The sequence below is a fragment of the Otolemur garnettii genome, unplaced genomic scaffold (assembly GCF_000181295.1).
Source record: "Otolemur garnettii isolate 467f Iridium unplaced genomic scaffold, OtoGar3 scaffold00012, whole genome shotgun sequence".
NCBI classification, from domain to species: domain Eukaryota; kingdom Metazoa; phylum Chordata; class Mammalia; order Primates; family Galagidae; genus Otolemur; species Otolemur garnettii.
In genome coordinates this window covers 7,041,535-7,061,479 of record NW_003852407.1, presented here as the reverse complement: position 1 = coordinate 7,061,479, position 19,945 = coordinate 7,041,535, and the positions used below count along the sequence as shown (strand labels likewise).

The window sequence follows — 19,945 nt, the reverse complement described above, 5'->3', positions numbered from 1 at the left end:
TGCAAGCCCAACCACAGTCCACCCTGGAAGTGTCCATGCCATGCCTCTTGCCCCACAGGTCAGCAATCGCAGCTGGGCTCCAGGGCTACAATGCCACCCTGCTGGGAATACTCATGGCTGTCTTTTCAGACATAGGAGACTATTTCTGGTGGCTGTTACTCCCCATAATTTCTATGTCCATGACTTGGTAAGTTGTACCTGGCTTTCAAAATGCCTTTAAAAAAATTATGGGAGGAGAAGGGAACGGGAGTTACTGTGTAGTGAGAGCACAGTTTCAGTGTCATAAGATGAAAAAATGTTCTGTGAATGGCTGGTAGTGATGACTGCAGAGTGTGAATGCCCTCAGTGTCACTCACTTGCATGCTTTAATGGGTAAAACAGCACATTTTATGATATGTGTACTTTACCACAATTTTTTAAACAATAAAACAATTTTTATGTGCATTGGATACAGAAGTAACCATTTTAAGAGATGTGCATTTCCTTACAACCAGGTCTTACATCTGATTTCCCACAGAGTCACTAATACCTTCCCCTTCACCAGAGGTTCTCAACAATGGTGCACACTCATGCCTGGGGGCGGGGGGTCATCAACACACACTGATGATAGGACCCCACTCCTCCTGAGATTCTGATGTGATTAGACTGCACGCTGCCCCGGCACTGGGAGTTTTCTAAGCTCCCCAGCTGGTCCTAGAGGACCGACAAAGACTGTGTGCTGTGGCTCACACCTACAATCCCAGCACTTTAAGAAGCCAAGGCAGGAGGATCACTTGAGACCAGAAGTTTGAGGCTGTAGTGAGCTGTGATCTCACCACTGCCCTCTAGCCTGGGTGACAGAGTGAGACTCTTCCTCTAAAAGGAAAAAAAAGGTACAGCCAAAATTGAACCCCACTTCCTACATCGGTAGTTCTCACACTTGAACAATATCAGAACCACCTGGTGGGGCTTGTTAAACCACAGGTATCTGCTCCCACAACCCAGGGTTTCTGATTCTGTTCTCTTGGAGTGGGGCCTGAGAATTCCCTGGTGACCCTGATGAAGGACCATCCCCCCATTCCCATCCCCTTTCAAAAATAGTTATTTTACTAAATTTAATTCCTTTATTTTTCAAACCTAAATCTTATAAAATAATTTCTATGCTGACCTTCCCTTAAATCCTTTTTCTGGCAGTAAACATTTCCTTTGTTCTATATTGTATTTAGAACACACATATCGGATACTAGTATGTGCGCAAATGAGAAGCATCTGCAGAAAGGCCACCCATCCTGGCTGCACCCAGGAAGTGACTTGGGACCTGCTCTGAAGGACAAGTTCAAGGGCAGGAGGCCCTGCCCACAGAGGCTCATGGGTGCTCACCACACCTGGTCCCACAGTCCAGGAAATCTGGAGATCTGGGTCAAAAACTGAGAGCCACACTAGGGCTTGGGGATCTTGTAATCCAACCCCCACTCTCACCCCCCCTAATTATAAGGCAAGGAAAACTGGGGAGAAAAGTGCCTTGCCTGAGATCATGCAGCTTATCAACAGCTTAAGGACACAAACTCTGCCCCCAGATCCAACTATAAGATTTTTTTCCTCCAGCCCATATCACCTGCATCCTTCTTTGAACAGTTGTTTCTCTTTTCCAAAAATAAATATCACAAAGACACACAGAAATGATATATGTCAAATTCGGGATGCCGGTTGCTTCCAGTGTGGAGGAGAAAGCATAATATCAAGTGGAGTTACCCAGGGGGCCTTAACGATACAGATATTTTATTTTGTATGTCTTAGGTTTTTCAAAAAATAGTTTGAAAATCTTCACCTGTATCACTCCCTGAGCAATCCCAGAACATAAGTTTTCAAAAGCCAAATAAGAGAAGAGTTGATTTTTTACTTTATGTAAGAACTATCCCAGGATTCATCCTAGGTTTATCTTCTGTGGAAAGTCTGGCAACACCACACTTAAGGGATACATTGGCAAATGAAACAAAATCCTGCTATAGTACAGAGAGATTCTGTTTGTCTGCCTGGCTTGTCACATGCATATTCTTCTCTGTTCTTTTTTCAGTCCAGTTTTCTCAAGTGCATTGAACTCTGTGCTGGGCAAATGGGACCTCCCTGTCTTCACGCTCCCTTTCAACATGGCATTGTCCATGTACCTTTCGGCCACAGGACATCACAATCCATTCTTTCCAGGCAAACTGTTCACACCTGTAAGCGCCATTCCAAATGTCACCTGGTCTGATCTCCAAGCCCTGGAGGTAAGATACACTATCTTCACTTTCCCCACTGCCTCTGGAAGGAACGCAGTGGCCCTCTGGTTAATTGTCCATGGGTATCAGAGTCCCCTAGATGGTCAGCTATAGGGTGGCCTTTCTGCCTTATCTTGACATCTCAAGCATTTGTTCTATTCAGAGATTTGGAGTCTAAGGGATTTTTAATTTTTTTTTAAATGACAGGGGAGAAGTTATTTGATCAATTTCTAATTTCTCCCATTTTCCCTAAATATCTACAGTACTAACTCTCAAGAACTGGGTGTTTCCTCTCAGAGCTCATTCCAGAACTTCTCCATTCTGCTTTTTCTTGTGGTTTTTCTCATAGAACATATACAATAATCTAGGATTCTCAAGCTTTGGTAGGGGTCAGGACCAGCTAGGGAGTTTTTAAAGTACCAAAGCAGGCTTCATCTTAAGACTCTCTAAATCATGATCTCTGGGGTGGAGCCTGAGAACCTATATTATCCCCAAATTGTGACATGGGCCCAAGTTTGAGAACCACCGTGTCACAGCTTGCCCACTACGTATTTCTTAACAGATGGGCCCAGAGAGATCACGCAGTTTTAAAAATCTGGCTAACGAGCTCTTCCTGTTGGTGTTCATTTAATAAATCTGTTTAAGTTTTCTTGATTACTGAGAACAAGAGACACTTGAAGTTAGAAGAAAACCAAAAGAAACCCTACCTCTTGGATGCGCGAAAGACTGGCTCTCCCACTCCCCTGTGCTGTCTTCTTTGCTGAGCAACCAAAACCCAACAGGAGCTCCAGGAGCCTTTTCTTTAGCTCTTGCCCAGAAAATGAGGGGGAGCATTTAGACATAATTCAGAAGGAAAAATCAAAGATTTATTAGAACTACCCATGAAAAATATTATAAAATAGCATTAATCTATCTAGAAATGCAGTGTCTTATATAAGATCCAGTAGCCCTGTGTGGCTATTTACATTTAGAGGCAAATTAGTTAAGAATTTAGTTTCTCAGCCTCACTAGCCACATTTCAGGTGCTCAATAGCCATACATAGAGACTATCTACTGTATCAGACAGTACAGCGATAGACTACTCTGTCATCTCAGAAAGTCGCATTGGATGGTCCTGATCTGGGCCAGAGGGGTCTTGTCTTTCTCCTCACCCTGAACCACCAGCCCATCACCAGCACACTTATTTGCCATCTCATCCAACTTCCCACCCCATGGTGACTGAAGGGATAGTCCTGCTATCAAGTTCTGAGATAAAAGCTGTCTTTGCCCAGTTCCCTGAGCTAGAGGAAATAGGAAATGATCTTGTGTAGACATTAAGACCCAACACAGGCTAGAAAAATTTAGAGCCCATCTTCAGGTAGAGTCAATGTAACACTGTGGTCTCTGTACCAAGCCAACATCCAGAAGCCAGTCATAGGCCCAGCCTCCTATAAGAGGGCAGAGGACGCTTCCCCTTGTGCCAAGGCTGGGGTTCCTTCCTGGGCAGAGTCACTGCCCAGGACCCCTATGTCTTCCTGGGCAGAGTCACTGCCTCCAGAAGGTCCTTGCCAGGAGGTAACATACAACCAAGAAATGGAGGTGTGGGCAAGATGCCTCTGGGGAAGGCATCTTTCAGTTAACAGTCTTGCTCAAGAAGGAAATATCATGGGTAGCTATACCTGTGCTGGCCCTACCAAACGTTTTGTTATAAAGAATTATCATTTGTTAGCTTAAGTCAAACCCTGTGCCTTCCTGAGAACTGCCATTCTGTGAACACATGAGCCAAATTCAGGCCTCAACCAGAAAGTAGAATTGTGACATTTGCATGTATTTTTGTATTTTGAGAACTGATTGACAGTTATTAGTAACTGAAAAAAAGCTATAGCTATCTTGGCTTAATACGCATTCACTTAACAACAGAAGAATAAATATGGCCTTGATTCATGAACTTGCCAAGAATTGCTTCTACATTGTAAGTGAAGTAACCCAGCTTCAGGTCTCAGCCTTAGTGTAAGCAACCAAACTGCATGGTAGTGATAATATTTCTTTTGAACGTAGGGAGGCATTGATGGTTTACCTTGGGCACTGATGGATAAGTGAAGGCACAAGCAGTGTCAGCTGTGGTCCCTGCCATCCTCAGTGGGAAGTGTGGCAGATCCTCACAGCCAGGAGCTTATCAGTGGCCAGGGCCAGTGCCAGTGCAAGCAAAGGAGCCAGTGAACATAGGGAGAGTTTCAGAAAGGCTTGTTCAGTGTGCACCAGGGAAGGGCTGGTATATCTCTGGGGTTAAAGATGAAAAATGACGGGGATTTTCCTGTAATCCAGGAGGGAGAGAGAGAGAATTTTTTTAAGGAGTATCACTCACCTTGAAAGATAAGGCATGTTCAATCTAAAATTACACTGTATGAGTTTGTGGGTGTCCTTTGGGTTCCTATTCAGTTGTTTTAGTGGCCTTGTTTTTTTTTTTTTTTTTTAATTTCCTTTGCAGTTATTGAAAGCTGTGCCAGTGGGGGTTGGTCAGATATTTGGCTGTGACAACCCGTGGACTGGGGGCATTTTCCTAATTGCCATCCTAGTCTGCTCCCCGCTCATGTGCCTACATGCTACAATCGGGTCGCTGATGGGCATAGTGGCAGGTAAGCATAGGACTCCTTTCCAAGCATTGAGCGCTGCCTCTGTCCCATGCATTGTCTGAGGCATCTTCTATACTCCAGATCTTTCTTGAGGTCTCTGCTGCCTAGGGACCAAGGGGAGGTCTCAGAATGCTTCCCCTTACCCTCCAACCCTACTTTAATCCAAAGCTCTGACCCTTCCTGTCTTGCTTAACAGGACTCAGTCTTTCAGCTCCATTTGAAGACATCTATTTTGGACTCTGGGGTTTCAACAGCTCTCTGGCCTGCATTGCAATAGGAGGAATGTTCATGGCACTCACTTGGCAAACCCACCTCCTGGCTCTTGGCTGCGGTGAGTATCCTGCGCATCTTGGAGTAGGGTTGCTCGTGACCTTGGGGTCAAAATCAGGGACAAGTAACAAGCAGTAACAAAGGACTGCATGAGAAGTTGGGGCTGGGATTCTAGTTTGGGTCCATTTTCTACCTATCTATATGAACAGAACAGTTGACATCCCCTCTCTGGGAGTATTAAAGTCACCTTGGTTGCTGTGGAGACAGGAGCCTGTTGAGTTGTATCAAACAGTCTAAAATATGTATATTGGGCAGATAGAAACTTAGCTTGCCTGTGTTCTTCCTAGTATTTGACCCAAAAATCTCAAAGGAAACAACTCAAACTAAATACAGACCCATGTCCCCTGGAGAATCAGGTGGGATAACATGTGGCCCTTAGAGTCACATTAATCCAGCTATTTTAAGAACTTGAGTGTGCATCAGAATCACCCAAAAGGCATATTAAAATGCAAATTTCTGGGCCTCATTACCAGTTTTTGATTCAATGTTATGGATGGGGAAAGAATTTACATTTCAAATACATTATTCCCAGGCTGATACTGTCTTTCGGGGGACACATTTCGAGAAGTGGTGTGTTCATCCTTTCTCACTCCCTAAAATTCTAGCCGGACACAGCCTGTCAAGAGCTAGAAGGCATTCTGGAGACCTCCACTCCATCCTTTTCATTTCACTGTGGGTACTGAGGCTGGAAAGGTTAAGAGATGTACTGGTGGCCATCTAGTCAGTTAGGGGTATATCCAAACCTAGAGTCCACTTTTACCAACAGCCCCCTACATTACACTACCTGCTTCCCTTTTGTAGCATTCAGGCCATTATAGCAACAACTCCTTAGGCTAAAACAGACATCACACAATTTAGATCTGAAAAGCTAATGGATTTCCCCAGCTGATCATAAAAGGAGGCTTATTAGCCCACAGCCTCTGGCATTCCTAATTCAATACAAGTAAAAGCATTTAGCATAATGTTCTGGAGTAGAGTGAATGACATTCCCTTGGGAACAGAAGGGCACAAGGATTAGTGGAATACAGAGAAATTATTTCTAAGTTAGTAAAAATATATGTCTAGAGTCAATTTATCTCCAGATTAATCAAGCCCAGGTATTTTAAGTTATTAAAATGGTCCACCACTGTCAGGAAGAATCTAGAATGGGCCCCTGCATTGGCAGGAAATGGATGGATCCAAGGGTTTCTAAACCCTCATTCAATTTTGACTTGAAGCTCTAGCAAGGTTACAACACTCAGGTTGTTCTGGTATTGCCGTTTAGATGTCATTTGGTCAATCTTTTCACAGTGACAGCTATTTCACCTAAGAGTACTACTTTGTGCTCTTTTCCTTATTTGTTCATAAACTTAGGGTGAAGGAGAGGGTAGGTTCTGTGGCCATCTGAGCTTAGCTGGATTAGAATCTTTTTTTTTTTTTTTTTTTTGAGACAGAGTCCGGTACTGTCTTTGGGCTAGAGTGCCATGGCCCCGACCTAGCTCACAGCAACCTTGAACTCCTAGGCCCAAGCAACCCTCCTGCCTCAGCCTCCCGAGTAGCTAGGACTCCAGGCACCCATCACAACATGCCCAGCTAATTTATCTATTTTTAGTAGACACAGGGTCTTGCTTTGCTCAGGCTGGTCTCACCTTTCTGGCCTCATGCAATCCACCCACCTCAGCCTCCCTCCCACAGTACTAGGATTATAGCTGTGAACCACCCCACCTGGCCTGAATTAGTATCTTTTATTCTACAAACTGCCACCTTTACTCTGAGATGGGTTTGGGGTTTCAAACCTTTATTTGGGTTGCATACCTTTTTTTTTCTGTAGGCAGTAGCAGCAAATATACACTAAGCACTCATGATACTGTTCATAAAGTATTAGGAGGAGCAAGGGGTGTGGAAGCGATAGGTCCCCTCTGATTCCTGTGGACAGTGTGCCAGGTGAGGGAGGGAGCCCAGGGAAGGCCATGCAACTCTGAGAGCTGAATAAGGAGAAATCTATAGTACGTGATTCTCTGGGGGAATATTATCAGTTCAAAATCAAGTACCTCCTGGCTTTTCTGTAAATCCTAAAAAAATGAGAGAAGGAATTCTGTTTGATGGAAAAGATGGTACAGGTGAGCATGGGGACAGCCTGAGGATATCCTTTAAGAATCAATCAAACTATTGTGGGCACAGGCGGTACATTGATGAGCTTTGACAGACCATGGAGAGGGATAAAGCCAAACATGTTTGCATATGTGTCTCCCAAAGGGAGGATATCTTTATTATTTCCTTAAATATATTATTTTTAATTACTTGTTATTTTCCCTATTATAGAAGAGTGCAGGTTTATCATATGAAACAAAACAAATAGTCAGAATAGGAAAATGTAAAGCAGAAGGTGAAAACCTCTGTCCTACCCCAGTTTCCTCAGCTCCCTTTTGTAAAGACTCTTGTGATCACACCAGGTCCATTCAGAAGTGCAGGGCAACCTCCAAATCAAGGTCGTTAACTAATCACAGCAACAAAGTCCCTTCCGCCATCTGTAACAATTCATAGGTTCTGAGATTAAGACCTGGGCATCTTTGGGAGGTCACTGTTCTGCCCACCACATCTGCCTCCCTTTGGATAGATGGGATTTTCATTACCAATGTAGCATAATGGTCAAAGTAATGGTCAAAGCAGTGTATTGAACTAGTTCAGGCCTCAGACCCTGGTGCCAGGCTGCCTGGATTCAAATCCTAGTTCTGCTACTTACTAGCTTTATGAACTTAAGCAAATGACTTAACTTTTCTTTTTTTTATTTTATTGTTTTTTTTATTAAATCATACCTATGTACATTAATGCAGTCATGGGGTACAATGTGCTAGGTTTACATACAACTTGAAATGCTTTCATCAAACTAGTTAACATAGCCTTCACAACATTTTCTTAGTTATTATGTTAAGACATTTATATTCTACACCTAGTATATTTCACATGTACCCTTGTTAGACACACCGTAGGTGTGGTCCCACCAATTACTCTCCCTCCACCGAACCCCCCCCTTCCCTCCCCTCCCTCTCCCCTTTCCTCATCTTCTTGGGCTATAATTGGGTTATAGTTTTCATAAGAACATTATAAATTGGTTTCATAGTAAAACTGAGTACATTGGATACTTTTTCTTCCATTCTTGAGATACTTTGCTAAGAATATGTTCCAGCTCCATCCATGTAAACATGTAAGAGGTAAAGTCTCCATCTTTCTTTGAGGCTGCATAATATTCCATGGTGTACATATACCACAATTTATCAATCCAATCATGGGTCGATGGGAACTTGGGCTTCTTCCATGACTTAGCAATTATAAATTGGGCTGCAATAAACATTCTGGTACATATATCGATCCTACAGTTCCTCTACTAGGTATATATCCAGAAGATTTAACTTTTCGGTGCTCAGTTTCCCCATCTTAAAAAATGAGGAATTCAATTAGTCGATTGTGTGTAGAAAGCACAAGAAATGCGGACAGTGTCTAGCTCTTGTAAGCACTGGTTAAGGGTCTGGAAAAAACCTTTCTTGGGTAGCTTTGGGGCTTTGTGTAACTTATTCAGACTCCAGCTTGTTTCTTCACCCCTCTCAATTTCTCTGCATCTTCTCCCCCAATGTGACTAACACTTCGGCCTGCTTTTCTTCCACCTCCTCAGAACTGCTGAAACAATTGATATTGTTTGCAGTTTTTATTCTGGATTTGTTGTAAGTAGATGCTTTTAGTTTTTGGTACTTGCTTATTTAGGGAATCATCAGCTTTTTATTAACTTGCTTATTCATTCCTACCCCCATCGCTCAGATTAGCCTTCTGTGTTTCTGTGTCTCCTTGCCGGATGGACTTCTTCAAAGAGGGTTTCAAAGGTTTGATGAGGTAAACCTTCCAAGGCCCTGAATGCCGGAGAATGTCTTTATTTCACCCTTGTTTAAATTTTACTTTAGCTGGCTACAAAACTCTAGATTGAATTTTTGTCTCTCCATACTTTGAAAATTGTCTTCAAATACTACTCCATTGTCTTCTTAAACGCCAGATGCTATTAAGATGTCTGAAAATTATCTGATTCTTTTAGAGGTGACTTTATTTTTCTCTGTAGACTCTTAGAATTTTTCTCTTTACATATGATATGTATATATTTTTTTCAGTAATGTCTGTCTAGATGTGGATTTTCCCTTTTCTGTGCCACTAGGTATTCAAGTCCTCTCACTGTGAGCCCTCCCATCTTTCTTTAATTCTGAGATATCAGATTTTAATGTCGCAAACATTTTCTTTCCAATTGTTTTTCCCTCGCATTCTGGGACTTCTGGTATGTGAATGCAATACTTTTATGTTAATTTTTTCATAACTCTTGACTTTTTCTTAATATTTTCCATCTCTTTGTCCCTTCACGGGGGCCTTCAAGTGAAGCTGATCAACTGGATCACTCTCTGGCTCTGTCCTTTGTGTTGACTGTGAGTTTTTCACTTCACTCAGTTTGTTAACTGAGCTCTGCTGCCTGTCGGTTGTTCAGTCAGTTGTCCTTCTTTTACGGTGTTTGCTCTCCTCAGATGCCCCCTTGCCTTGTCCTGGAAGCTTTCATTTCCTAAGGGATATCAATTAAGTCTCTGAGCAGGGAGTGGAAGCCCAGGGCTGGGCTGGCACCTCTCCTGGTGCATCTAAGAAGTCAGGGGAGGAGCAGGAAGCGCTACCTGGCAGGGTGAAGAGCCGCTGCTGTTCAAGGCAGCAGAGATGGCCAGTGTGTACATACGTCACATGACAAGTGTCCACTTGCTGGGAGGAGTTCAGATGACTCTAGTTTGATGCTATTACCCACAGTGCTGCAAGAAACATTTTTGGTACAAGTGTCCTTGTGTACTTTGTACAACTACTTCTATAAGATATATTTCTAGAATCCAAATTGATAAGTCAAAGGAAATGGCAATTTAAATTTTTATACATAACAAATTCATCCTCCAAAGGGCCATACCAATTTCCACTGCTACAAACAGTGTGTGACGGGTCCCATTTGGTCCCCACTGGGTTCTATCAGACTTTTTAATCTCTGTACAGGAATGCTTGAGACAGACCTCCAGCCCTTCTCAGAAAGCATATCTCACATGTAGAATGCCACAGCAAGTTTCAGCTTGTTCCCATCACCTTGATACTACCAAACAAAAGCCCAGCCTTGTCAGCCAAGGTAAATAAATAACAGACATTTATTACAGAGCTGTTCTTTTATTAGGCCCAAATGTCTTTATCAGGAAGTGGACTTAGGAAACTCTGATAGAACCTGGCAGTGCTGCCTTCCCAGACCCTAAACCAGAAATTTCATGGCCTGGGAATATCTCAGTGTCATTGTTTTATCAATAGAAGCTATAAACATATTATGTATCTCTTTTCAATGGCTGGGTTATCATAGCAATACTCATACGTGGCAATCTGTTGGAAGGGACAGTCTCAGTGAACAGCTGAAATCCAGCCTTCCCTTCAGCACCCAAGGCTTTTTCTTTCCCTCAGCTACCAAAAATTGCTGCCAAGGTTATTGTCTACAAACTGATCATGGTGTTCAGAATTTCCCCTCTAATATAAGGTCTTCCCAATCTTGCTCAGTGAGTCTTAATTGATGGTTACCAACCATTAACTATAATAATAGTGTGACACCTTTACTATGGAAAGAAAAGCAACTTAACATAGAAAATCACTTCAGAACAACATAACAGCATGAGACATAAAAGTGCCCAAAGTGAGCCTTAGAAGTATAACAGGTATCTAAAAAGGAGTGATATCAATAAGGTCTCAGGTGCTCAGGGGTGCCAGGGATGGTCCTCAAGAGAGCAAGGACAGAGTGTCCCCAGTGCTTAGCAGAGGCCCAGTGTATAGTTACTTAATTAATTCATTTTTTAATGAATGAAATTGATGAAATCAAGGAGAGAAACCCTTCTAACCTAGGCCATGAGCAACCTTCTGTTTAGAGCTCTATCCCAATCCCAAGGTGAAAGGAAAGCGTTTACAGCTGCAGTTTTTAGAATTATGTGAACTCAGTTGAGATTCATCACCTCTGTAAAGCAGATCTTCCAGTTGCCTTTTTAGGGATAATGAAACTAGACTTAATAGTTATACAATAAATAAGATGGCAGGGCTAGAATATGAAACCAGTACTGTTTCCAAAGTTTAGCCCTTCCCACTAGCATGAGACAATTCAGATATGAAAGAATTCATTATACTATCGAAGAAGAAATACCAAAATGAAAAGAAAAAATATCAATAAAAGGACAGAAGTCTGCAGAACAAAGTATTAATAAGTGATTCCCAGCTTTTCCTGCTGTACTCCATACCCTTAGATAGCTGATGTGATTTCTCGCCAGACTTGAAGACTAGATGGTGAGTGTGTAACAGTGAGCTTGGGTGGACCAAGTGGCTGTGTGGCCATTGTGTGCAGGACACTTTTCAGGCTGTCCCTGTGTCATCTAAGGGCTTCCCTGAGCCTCCTTAGGCCCCTCCTCAACCAAAACCAAGGAACTGATTGTCATCCAGTTGAGATCTTTTTGTTGTTTTACACTGAAAGTAATTTTTTTATTCAGTGTAAATAAAAACATGTTTATTCACTGACATTAATAGTATTTAGAAAAAAGTTATTATGAGGAGGAATCTCAAGTTTGTATTCTATTTCTGCTGTTCTCTTCCTATGTTCATATTACATTTTTTTTAGTATATGTGCTCCCAAAGCGAGCTCTATACTATGGTTTCTTTGGAGCTGTGAATTCTGACCATTATATGAGAATCCTAGATGTGGTGAGATTGTATAACAACCATGCTATCTCAAGAAACATTCATAAGTTTCATTTTAATTCGATTATACTTGGATAAATAACAGGGAAGTGTATTTGTCTTGGAAAACTTTTAAGTATTAGCAGTAATAACAAAATAGGAACCACAAAAAAATCTCCCTTTATAGAGCCTTTACTGAGTGCTAAACATAAACATTATTTCCTCTTGTACTCATACCAACGCTATGAGAGAGAGATTTTTTTTATTTCAGAATATTACAGGGGTACACACATTTTGGTTACATAAGTTGCTTTTGTACATTTTAGGCCAAAGGTATAAGTGTGCCTTTCACCCAGAATATGTGCACTGCATTAGTCAGGTATGAATTTACCCATCCTCTATTCACCCCTACACCCTACTTGATTTCCATTGAATTTTACTCCCTTATGTGCAATACATAAGTATTGATCAACTATTTCCAACTTAGTATTGAGTACATGTGGTGTTTTTGATTTTCCATTCTTAGAATACTTCACTTAGAAGAATGATCTCCAGTTTCATCCAGGTTGTTAATAAAAGATACAAAAACACCATATTTTAGGTCTGAGTAGTATTCTATGGTATACATGTACATAGTTTATTAATCCACTCATGTTTTGATAGGCATCTGGGTTGTTTCCACATCTTTGCAGTTGATAATTGTGCTCCTATAAACATTCAAGCGCAAGTGTCTTTCTGATAAAATATCTATTTTCAGTACCTTGTTGTAGGATTGCTGGATCAAATGGTAGGTCTACCTTTTGGTTCTTTGAGGTATCTCCATATGACTTTCCATAGAGGTTGACTAGTTTGCAGTCCCACCTATAGTGAATGATTTTTCTTTTCTCTCTGCATCCACCCCAGCAATTGCTGCTTTGGGATATTTCGATATGAGCCATCCTCATCAGAATTAGGTGACACCTCATATTGGCTTTGAAAATTTACATTTCCCTTATGATTACAGATATTGAACATTTTTTCATGTTTTTGTTGGCCATCAGACTATCTTCATCTAAGTTTTCTATTCATGTTTTTGCCCACTTTTTAAGGGTTTTTTTTTTACTTTTTGTTTTGCTTGAGTTCTTCATAGATACCCTTTATTGAATGTGTAGCATGCAAATATTTTCTCTCATTTTGTAGTTTGTCTATTTACTCTAGTGATTGTGTCCACAGCTGTGCCGAAACTTTTTAATTTCATCATATCACATTTATTTGTGTTGTTGCTGTGATTGCTTTGGGGATCTTCTTCATAAGTTTTTTTCCCTAGGCCAACACTTTTTTCTAGAATTTTTATTGTTTCATGCCTTAGGTTTAAATCTCTTATCCATTATAAGTTAATTTTTTGTGAGTGGTAAGAGGTGATGATACTGTTTCAGTCTAACATGTGGCTATCCAATTTTCTCAGCACCATTGATGGAAGAGGGATTCTTCCCCAGTGTATGTTTTTGTCTGGTTTATCAAAGATCAGATAGGAATATTAGGATGGTTTCATGTCTGGGTTCTCTATTCTGATCCATAGGTCTATGTCTTTGTTTTTGTGCCAGTACCATACTGTTTTGATTACTATAGCCTTGTAGTATAGTTTGAAGTCTGGTAAGGTGATGCCTCTCAATTTGTTCTTATTATGTAAGGTTCCATCAGCTCATTAGGGTCTTTTCTGGTTCCAAATAAAACATAGAACTGTTTTTCCTAGATCTGCCAAAAAAAATGATATTGGTACTTTAATTGAATCTATAAATCACTTTGGATAGGATAGCCCTTTTAACAATGGTGATTCTGCCATCCAGCATGGTTTGTTTTTCCATTTGTTTACATCCTCTATGATTTCTTTCCTCAGTGTTGCATAGTTGTCCCTATGGAGATCTTTCACTTCCTAAGTTAAAGATATTCCTAGGTATTTTATTTTCTTTGTTGCTAATATGAAAGCTGTTGCTTCTTTAATTTAATTCTTAGGTTGACTGTTGTTAGCAGATATATGAAAGCTACTGATTTGAGTACATTGATTTTATAAGCTGAGATTTTTCTGAATTTATCAATTCCAGGAATCTCTTGGTTGAATCTTTGTGGTTTTCAAGATATAAGATCATATTATCAGCAGAGTGATGGTTTGACCTCTTCTTTCCCCATTTTCATCTCCTTGATTTCCTTCTCTTGCCTGATTGTTCTGGCGAGGACTTCCAGCACTATGTTGAAGTGTTAAAAGTGGGCACCCTTATCTGGTTCATGTTCTAGGCAAGACTGCTTTCAGTTTTCCCCGTTCAATATGATATTGGCTATATAGGTTTCTCATACATAGCTTTTATAATTTTGTAGTAAGTACTATCTATATTGATTTTGTTAAGCATTCTTATCAGGAAAGGGTGCTGAATTTTGTCAAATGTTTTTTCTATGTCAGTTGAAAAGATCATATGGTCTTTCTTTTTGCATCTATTTATGTGGTGAATTACATTTATAGATTTGTATATGTTGAACCATCATTGCATCTCTGGGATGAAGCCCACTTGGCCATGGTGTTGTTTATCACTTCCCTTGTATAAGGGAGGAAATGGAAAGTTAGGACAGAGTCCACTGAGCAAGTGGTAGAGCCAAAATTTGAACCCAACTCTAGGCTCATTATCATAACCACGGTGCTGGGCTATTTGGTCAGAGGCACAAGTGTACTTTTCAGGGGATTTGTGTTGGAAGGCAGCCTTTCCTGTGATTCAAAGTGCATTGAACAAGTATTGTTCTTTCCTCTTTTTTGTAGCCCTGTTTACTGCCTACCTGGGAGTCAGCATGGCAAACCTTATGGCTATGGTGAGTTTGCTTTAATCTCACTTTATAATTATCATAATAGACCAGCTTCCAATTACATTGAAAACTTATCTGAAGCCCACCTGGGTGGTGTCCAGTGGCAGGATCCATGGCTGGAGTCAGCACCACCCTCCTTCCACTGGAGTTCCTGGCCTCTTTTCCAACATCTCAGTAAACTTTAGTCCAAACTATAATGACCTGGCATGTCCCAAATATCAGATTGCTTGGTTTAAAGAATAATGAAACTTAGATTATATAACATATTATCATAGTCTCTGAGTGATAAGAAGTTGACTTTAGAGCATCATTAACTTAAACAGAAAGCCAGGACTATATAATCATTGATAAATCAGGCATGTCCCAAATATCAGATTGTTTGGTTTAAAGAATAATGAAACTTAGATTATATAACATATTATTATAGTCTCTGAGTGATAAGAAGTTGACTTTAGAGCATCATTAACTTAAACAGAAAGCCAGGACTATATAATCGTTGAGAAATCAGGACAGGGAAAAACAAGATAATTGGCTAAAGATCCAGGTATTGCTGTCATTATTGTTGCTAATCCAGTCACTAGTTTTTCATACCTCTTGTCTTTTATTAAACACCCAGTCCTCAGTAAGACTTATCTAGATCCAGGTTTTATTTAATACATTAAATATTAAGTTATGGCTAAGTTATTTAATAGGCAAAGTCTTTTCTTATTAATTGATATTTGGCACTCTTTCTCCTTTACAGCCTTGTACTCCCGCCCTTTCACTTCCTTCCCTTCCCCTGAGAAGTCTGGTCCCCCTAACTGTCCCAGGATTCCTCACCTCTCAATGCCCTAAACCTTTCCTCACCCACCATTGCACGTGATGCAGGGCCAGTTCTGACAGCTCAGTCCATGTTGATGTGGTCATGACTGCTAAAAGGTTAAGGAGGTCTAGCCCTCCTAGAAACAGCATGGAGATTTTATCTTGGAGTTTCCTTAAGGAGACACAATTTCTTCATGGTGGAAAGCCAAAGTCCCATTGCAGGCATGCAGGATGAGAAGCATATCAAAGCATGTGAGGGCCTTCACATTTCAACAAAGAAGGTTTACAGGCATTGGCCCATGGACCAGAATAGGCAAGCTACACAATAGTCACCTCGGGAGACTTTGAAATGCAAATGTCCCCTGCATTTCTGATAGAGTAGGTCTTTATGATGCTTGAGCACCTATATTTTTTTGTGTAACTCCGCCAGATGATTTGTATATGCAGACAATTTAAAGTACCCCTACACGCCATCAGACCTCAGCAGTCCATGCATAGGACCAGAGCTAACCAATAGTGCATGCTCAGAATTCTGAGTTGCCATGGGAGCACAAAGAAGGACTTACCCTCAGGAACTTAAGAGTCTGAGAGACAGAATGGAAAAAGGCAAAGCAAGTAGAGACCAAGACCTAGACTGAGCAGAAGTCAAGGTCAGAGGGGTCACTAGAGGCTGGACTAGTCAGAAAAGGCCTTGTGGATTTGATGAGTGGTCAGTAGCAGTTTGCAAGTGTCATCTCCACATGTTCCAAGTTTCAGCTTTGCACAGCTGGTGTAGAAAGTCTGAATGTATGAGGAGGGAAAGACATGTAAGATAGAGACATAAATGGCCACCTTAAGGATTAGATGAAAATATTCTAACTGCTAAATGTCCCAAGATCTTAGACTCAGTCCCCACAAGCATAAGCAGAACCCAGAGCAACACCCTCAATGATTCATCCCCCTGGGCTGGGAACAAAGTAAGGGTGCCCTGTGCAGCTTCACTTTCAGATGGATCTCAAAGGAGCATTGTCCTGTCTCTTCTCCAGGTTGGACTGCCAGCTTGTACCTGGCCCTTCTGTTGGGCAACACTACTTTTCCTCTTGATAACCACAAAAAACCCCAACATCTACAAGATGCCTCTCAGTAAAGTCACCTATCCTGAAGAAAACCGCATCTTCTACCTACAAGCCAGGAAAAGGACGGCTGAAAGCCCTTTGTGAGAACAACCTTTATCCACAGCCATGGTCATGAGTCATTTCTGACTGACTGCTCCAGTTGACTTCCAGGGTCTTGGCAAACTGTTTTTCACTAGTAACAACTTTCATACTAACCCATCGACAATCTGTTCTTATGCTTATTTTATGTTTTTCTTTTTGCCTCCAGGAATATCCTCAAGCCCTTGGGAGCCACATCTAGGTGATGTGCTCGGGAATGGAATGTTAAACCCTAGTGTGGGGGTTGGCACTAAGACTGTAATGTACATAAAGTCAAAATGCTCTAACAAAAAAAGGAAGTGAGGCCAAAGCTAATGATTGATATTTATTGATATTCTTGGTGTTTGGTTGGCTAGATGATGTCCACAGTATTAAAAATTAAGCTCTATAAACCAACTAAGCCTTAGGGAATTCACAGTCAAAAAATCGAAGTCAGCCCACAATTCTCAGATCAGCAGTTTGGCTTTTTAAAATCAATGCAAGTTACACATTACAGCTGGGCTCAGCATCATGGGGGTGCCAGGCTGATAGCTGAGGTTGTTCCCCAGAATGGTCTCCATACTGCCCCTTGTGTGTACGGCATTCTCATTTAGGAGATGGTTGGAGAGTTTTCAGATTGAGAGCAAAAGGGGTTGAAAGGGATTTTGTCAGTTACAATTACTCATCATTCTATCAGTTTTCTTGGAGATTGCAAAAGATTTTTTAGGGAAAGGGTTTTTTTCTTATGAAAAAGGATTTTTTTTTTCAGTGAAGTAAAATAAGGCATGTTCCTGGCCCAACTTAGTCATTAGCCATTAAAGAAAAGTTACATGCTGTATTAAAGAAATATCCAGCCTAGCTATTTTTACTTTAACCCCTTAATTTGATTTTGTAGATGCCCAAATGCACAGAATCATCATCAACCTGCAGGGTTTTTAAAATTACATTTTTAATTCACTTGATGATGGGATTCTTATAAAAACTGAAGGTTAAGGCCAGATTGCTTATGAGTGTGATTTTTAGAAGTCGATGAATTTCTTACTTAAAAAAAAAAAAACTCATTATTTTCTGCTCACTCAGAATATTTTCTCTCATAAACCGGTGGCATTTGAACCATCTAAAAGAAATATAGGTAAGGAATTTTCCTGTTTTCCTCCTTTTAATATAAAAATTATCAGTTCTATAAAGATTCCATGATCAAGTGTGCTGAAGATGGCACCTTGATCCTTGGTGGCACCTTATGCTCCTTACTTCAGTGGGTATCCACTTAGTATTCTGGAGGTTGGAAAAGTGAAACTTTGGAATCCTGATAATTTTTTCCTTTGGGGGTGTGCAGTGCTCAGCATACAAGGTACTGTTTGCTGAATGACTAAACAGAAATAGGGAAGTAAACCTACAAATATTTTAGAGAGAACATTCATTTCTTCCTCTTCTTAGGAAAACAAACAAACATTGTTCCAATTTTAAAACCCTATGACCAAAGCCTTTTGAATTATGAATTTGCAGCTGTTTGAAGGTTTATAAGATAGCCCTGTGGAAAAACAAAATTTTCAGTGTTTGAACTGAAATCTTCCTTGTGAGGGAATTGGTGAAATAAGAGTTGGAGAAAAGAAAACAAAGCAAAAAATCATAACCAAAGATCAGCAGTGAAGAACCTGGGCTGTAGCTGAGAGAACAAGAGGACTCTAACATGGGTCAACCTGGGTTGACCTTCAGAACAGAGCTCTGACATGCAACCGCAGAGTCTTCTTTTGTGCTCACACAGATTTGTAAATAGAAACATTTTTAAACCATTGTCTGATTTAAATGACATTAAGTCTTTTAAGCTATTTTTGTTACTAAGTATTATCCTAAAACTGAGTGTTCTTAGGGAGAACTTGTATTTTGTCCTATTGTCTATATAACAGATTTCTAGGCAAGCATATGAATAAATTATACTCAGAACTCAGTTTTGTGTAATGTGCCTTTCATAACTATCATGTACATGAATGATCACAGGCTTAAGTGTGTGTAGCTTATATTTCATTGTGCTGGAATCCTTATTCCTTTCTCACACTTGGTAATGACCCCAGATGTATAGGTGAGCAAACCCTGTTCAACTCCACACTGACAGGCCACCCACACCCTCCATGGCCTCTCAGTCATCCACTGTTCTCTTCACTCAGGGATGAGAATGAATTGCTATGGATGGCTGTGTTCAACGCATGCTCCTAACACTTTTCAATCCACATCCTGAGAGCCTCTTCCATGCATTCCCAGATAGGTTCTGGGCACCCCCATCATGTTTGACCCTTGGCCATTGGAGGCTTCAGGGCTCCGCTCTCTAGGACAAACTACTTCTCAAGGCCATGGCCATGCTTGACTCTTCCACCTTCTTTCACCATGGTTAGCATATTTGAAAGAAAACATGGTAAAAATGGAAATTCACTTCAACCACTTTCACCAATGAGTTCCAAAGCAGCCCAAACAGGAAACGAAAGTTTGAGCTACAACGAGGTGCTCCTAGTGAAGTGCCCTCTGTCCTAACAAAACCTCTCCCTCCTATATTTCAAGATAATGAATTTATCAGAATGATCTAGTCATTCAATATGTCTTCTTTTGTCTGAAGAAGAAAAGACAGAAGATTTTGAGTCTCATATGCTAAAGACTCCAGTCACTGTATACATTTAAAAGCTACATGTGCCAATTTTCATGTTACCAATTATACGTGATTAGCATGGGATTTGTTAAGATCAAAGTAGAGTTCCACTGGAGATTGGGGATTTCCAAAGAGGGTTCTTTCAAACAAACTTCCATGTATACATTTTGTAATTAGTAAATAAGCAAGATTTTATTCATAGGAATGTTTTCAGACTTCCCCCTTATATAACTAGTTCCTTCCAAAAGGCTTATCTTTAGAATTTCTTCCCCTTGAACCTGCATTCACAATCCCTGGGTTGGTGAGAAGGGCTTATCACGTCAAAGCTGAAGAGTTTCATTTGCTAAATCAATCACCAAAGCACAGCCCAAAGGGACCTCAGGCTCAATGAATATAGTAAATAATATACATTCAAAGAAAGGAACTTAAGTATAGGCTTCTCTCATGACTCTTAAAATTAAACTATAAAATAGATACAATGGAAAAGACATGCAAAGTCACTTTAAAGAGGAAATTGCTCCTAGGACTGACCTAACCTTAGTATTAAATAAGCATGAACATATCCAAAGCAAGCTTGTGTCAATCTGATGG

At 40.6% G+C, this 19,945-nt stretch overlaps 1 protein-coding gene across 3 annotated transcripts in view; it reads left to right on the top strand.

Moving 5' to 3' along the window:
• Positions 1-17,036, top strand: part of SLC14A1 (solute carrier family 14 member 1 (Kidd blood group)) — a 25,335-nt gene extending 8,299 nt beyond the window's left edge. For all 3 annotated transcript variants that reach the window (XM_012802032.2, XM_012802031.2, XM_012802033.2), the window contains 6 exons: positions 59-187; positions 2,054-2,246; positions 4,705-4,852; positions 5,046-5,180; positions 14,700-14,749; positions 16,570-17,036. In XM_012802032.2, the coding sequence (XP_012657486.1) occupies positions 114-187; positions 2,054-2,246; positions 4,705-4,852; positions 5,046-5,180; positions 14,700-14,749; positions 16,570-16,743 (774 nt within the window). In that variant the 5' untranslated portion in view covers positions 59-113 and the 3' untranslated portion in view covers positions 16,744-17,036. The remainder of the gene's footprint in view (positions 1-58; positions 188-2,053; positions 2,247-4,704; positions 4,853-5,045; positions 5,181-14,699; positions 14,750-16,569) is intronic.
• The last annotated feature ends 2,909 nt before the right edge of the window (positions 17,037-19,945 follow it).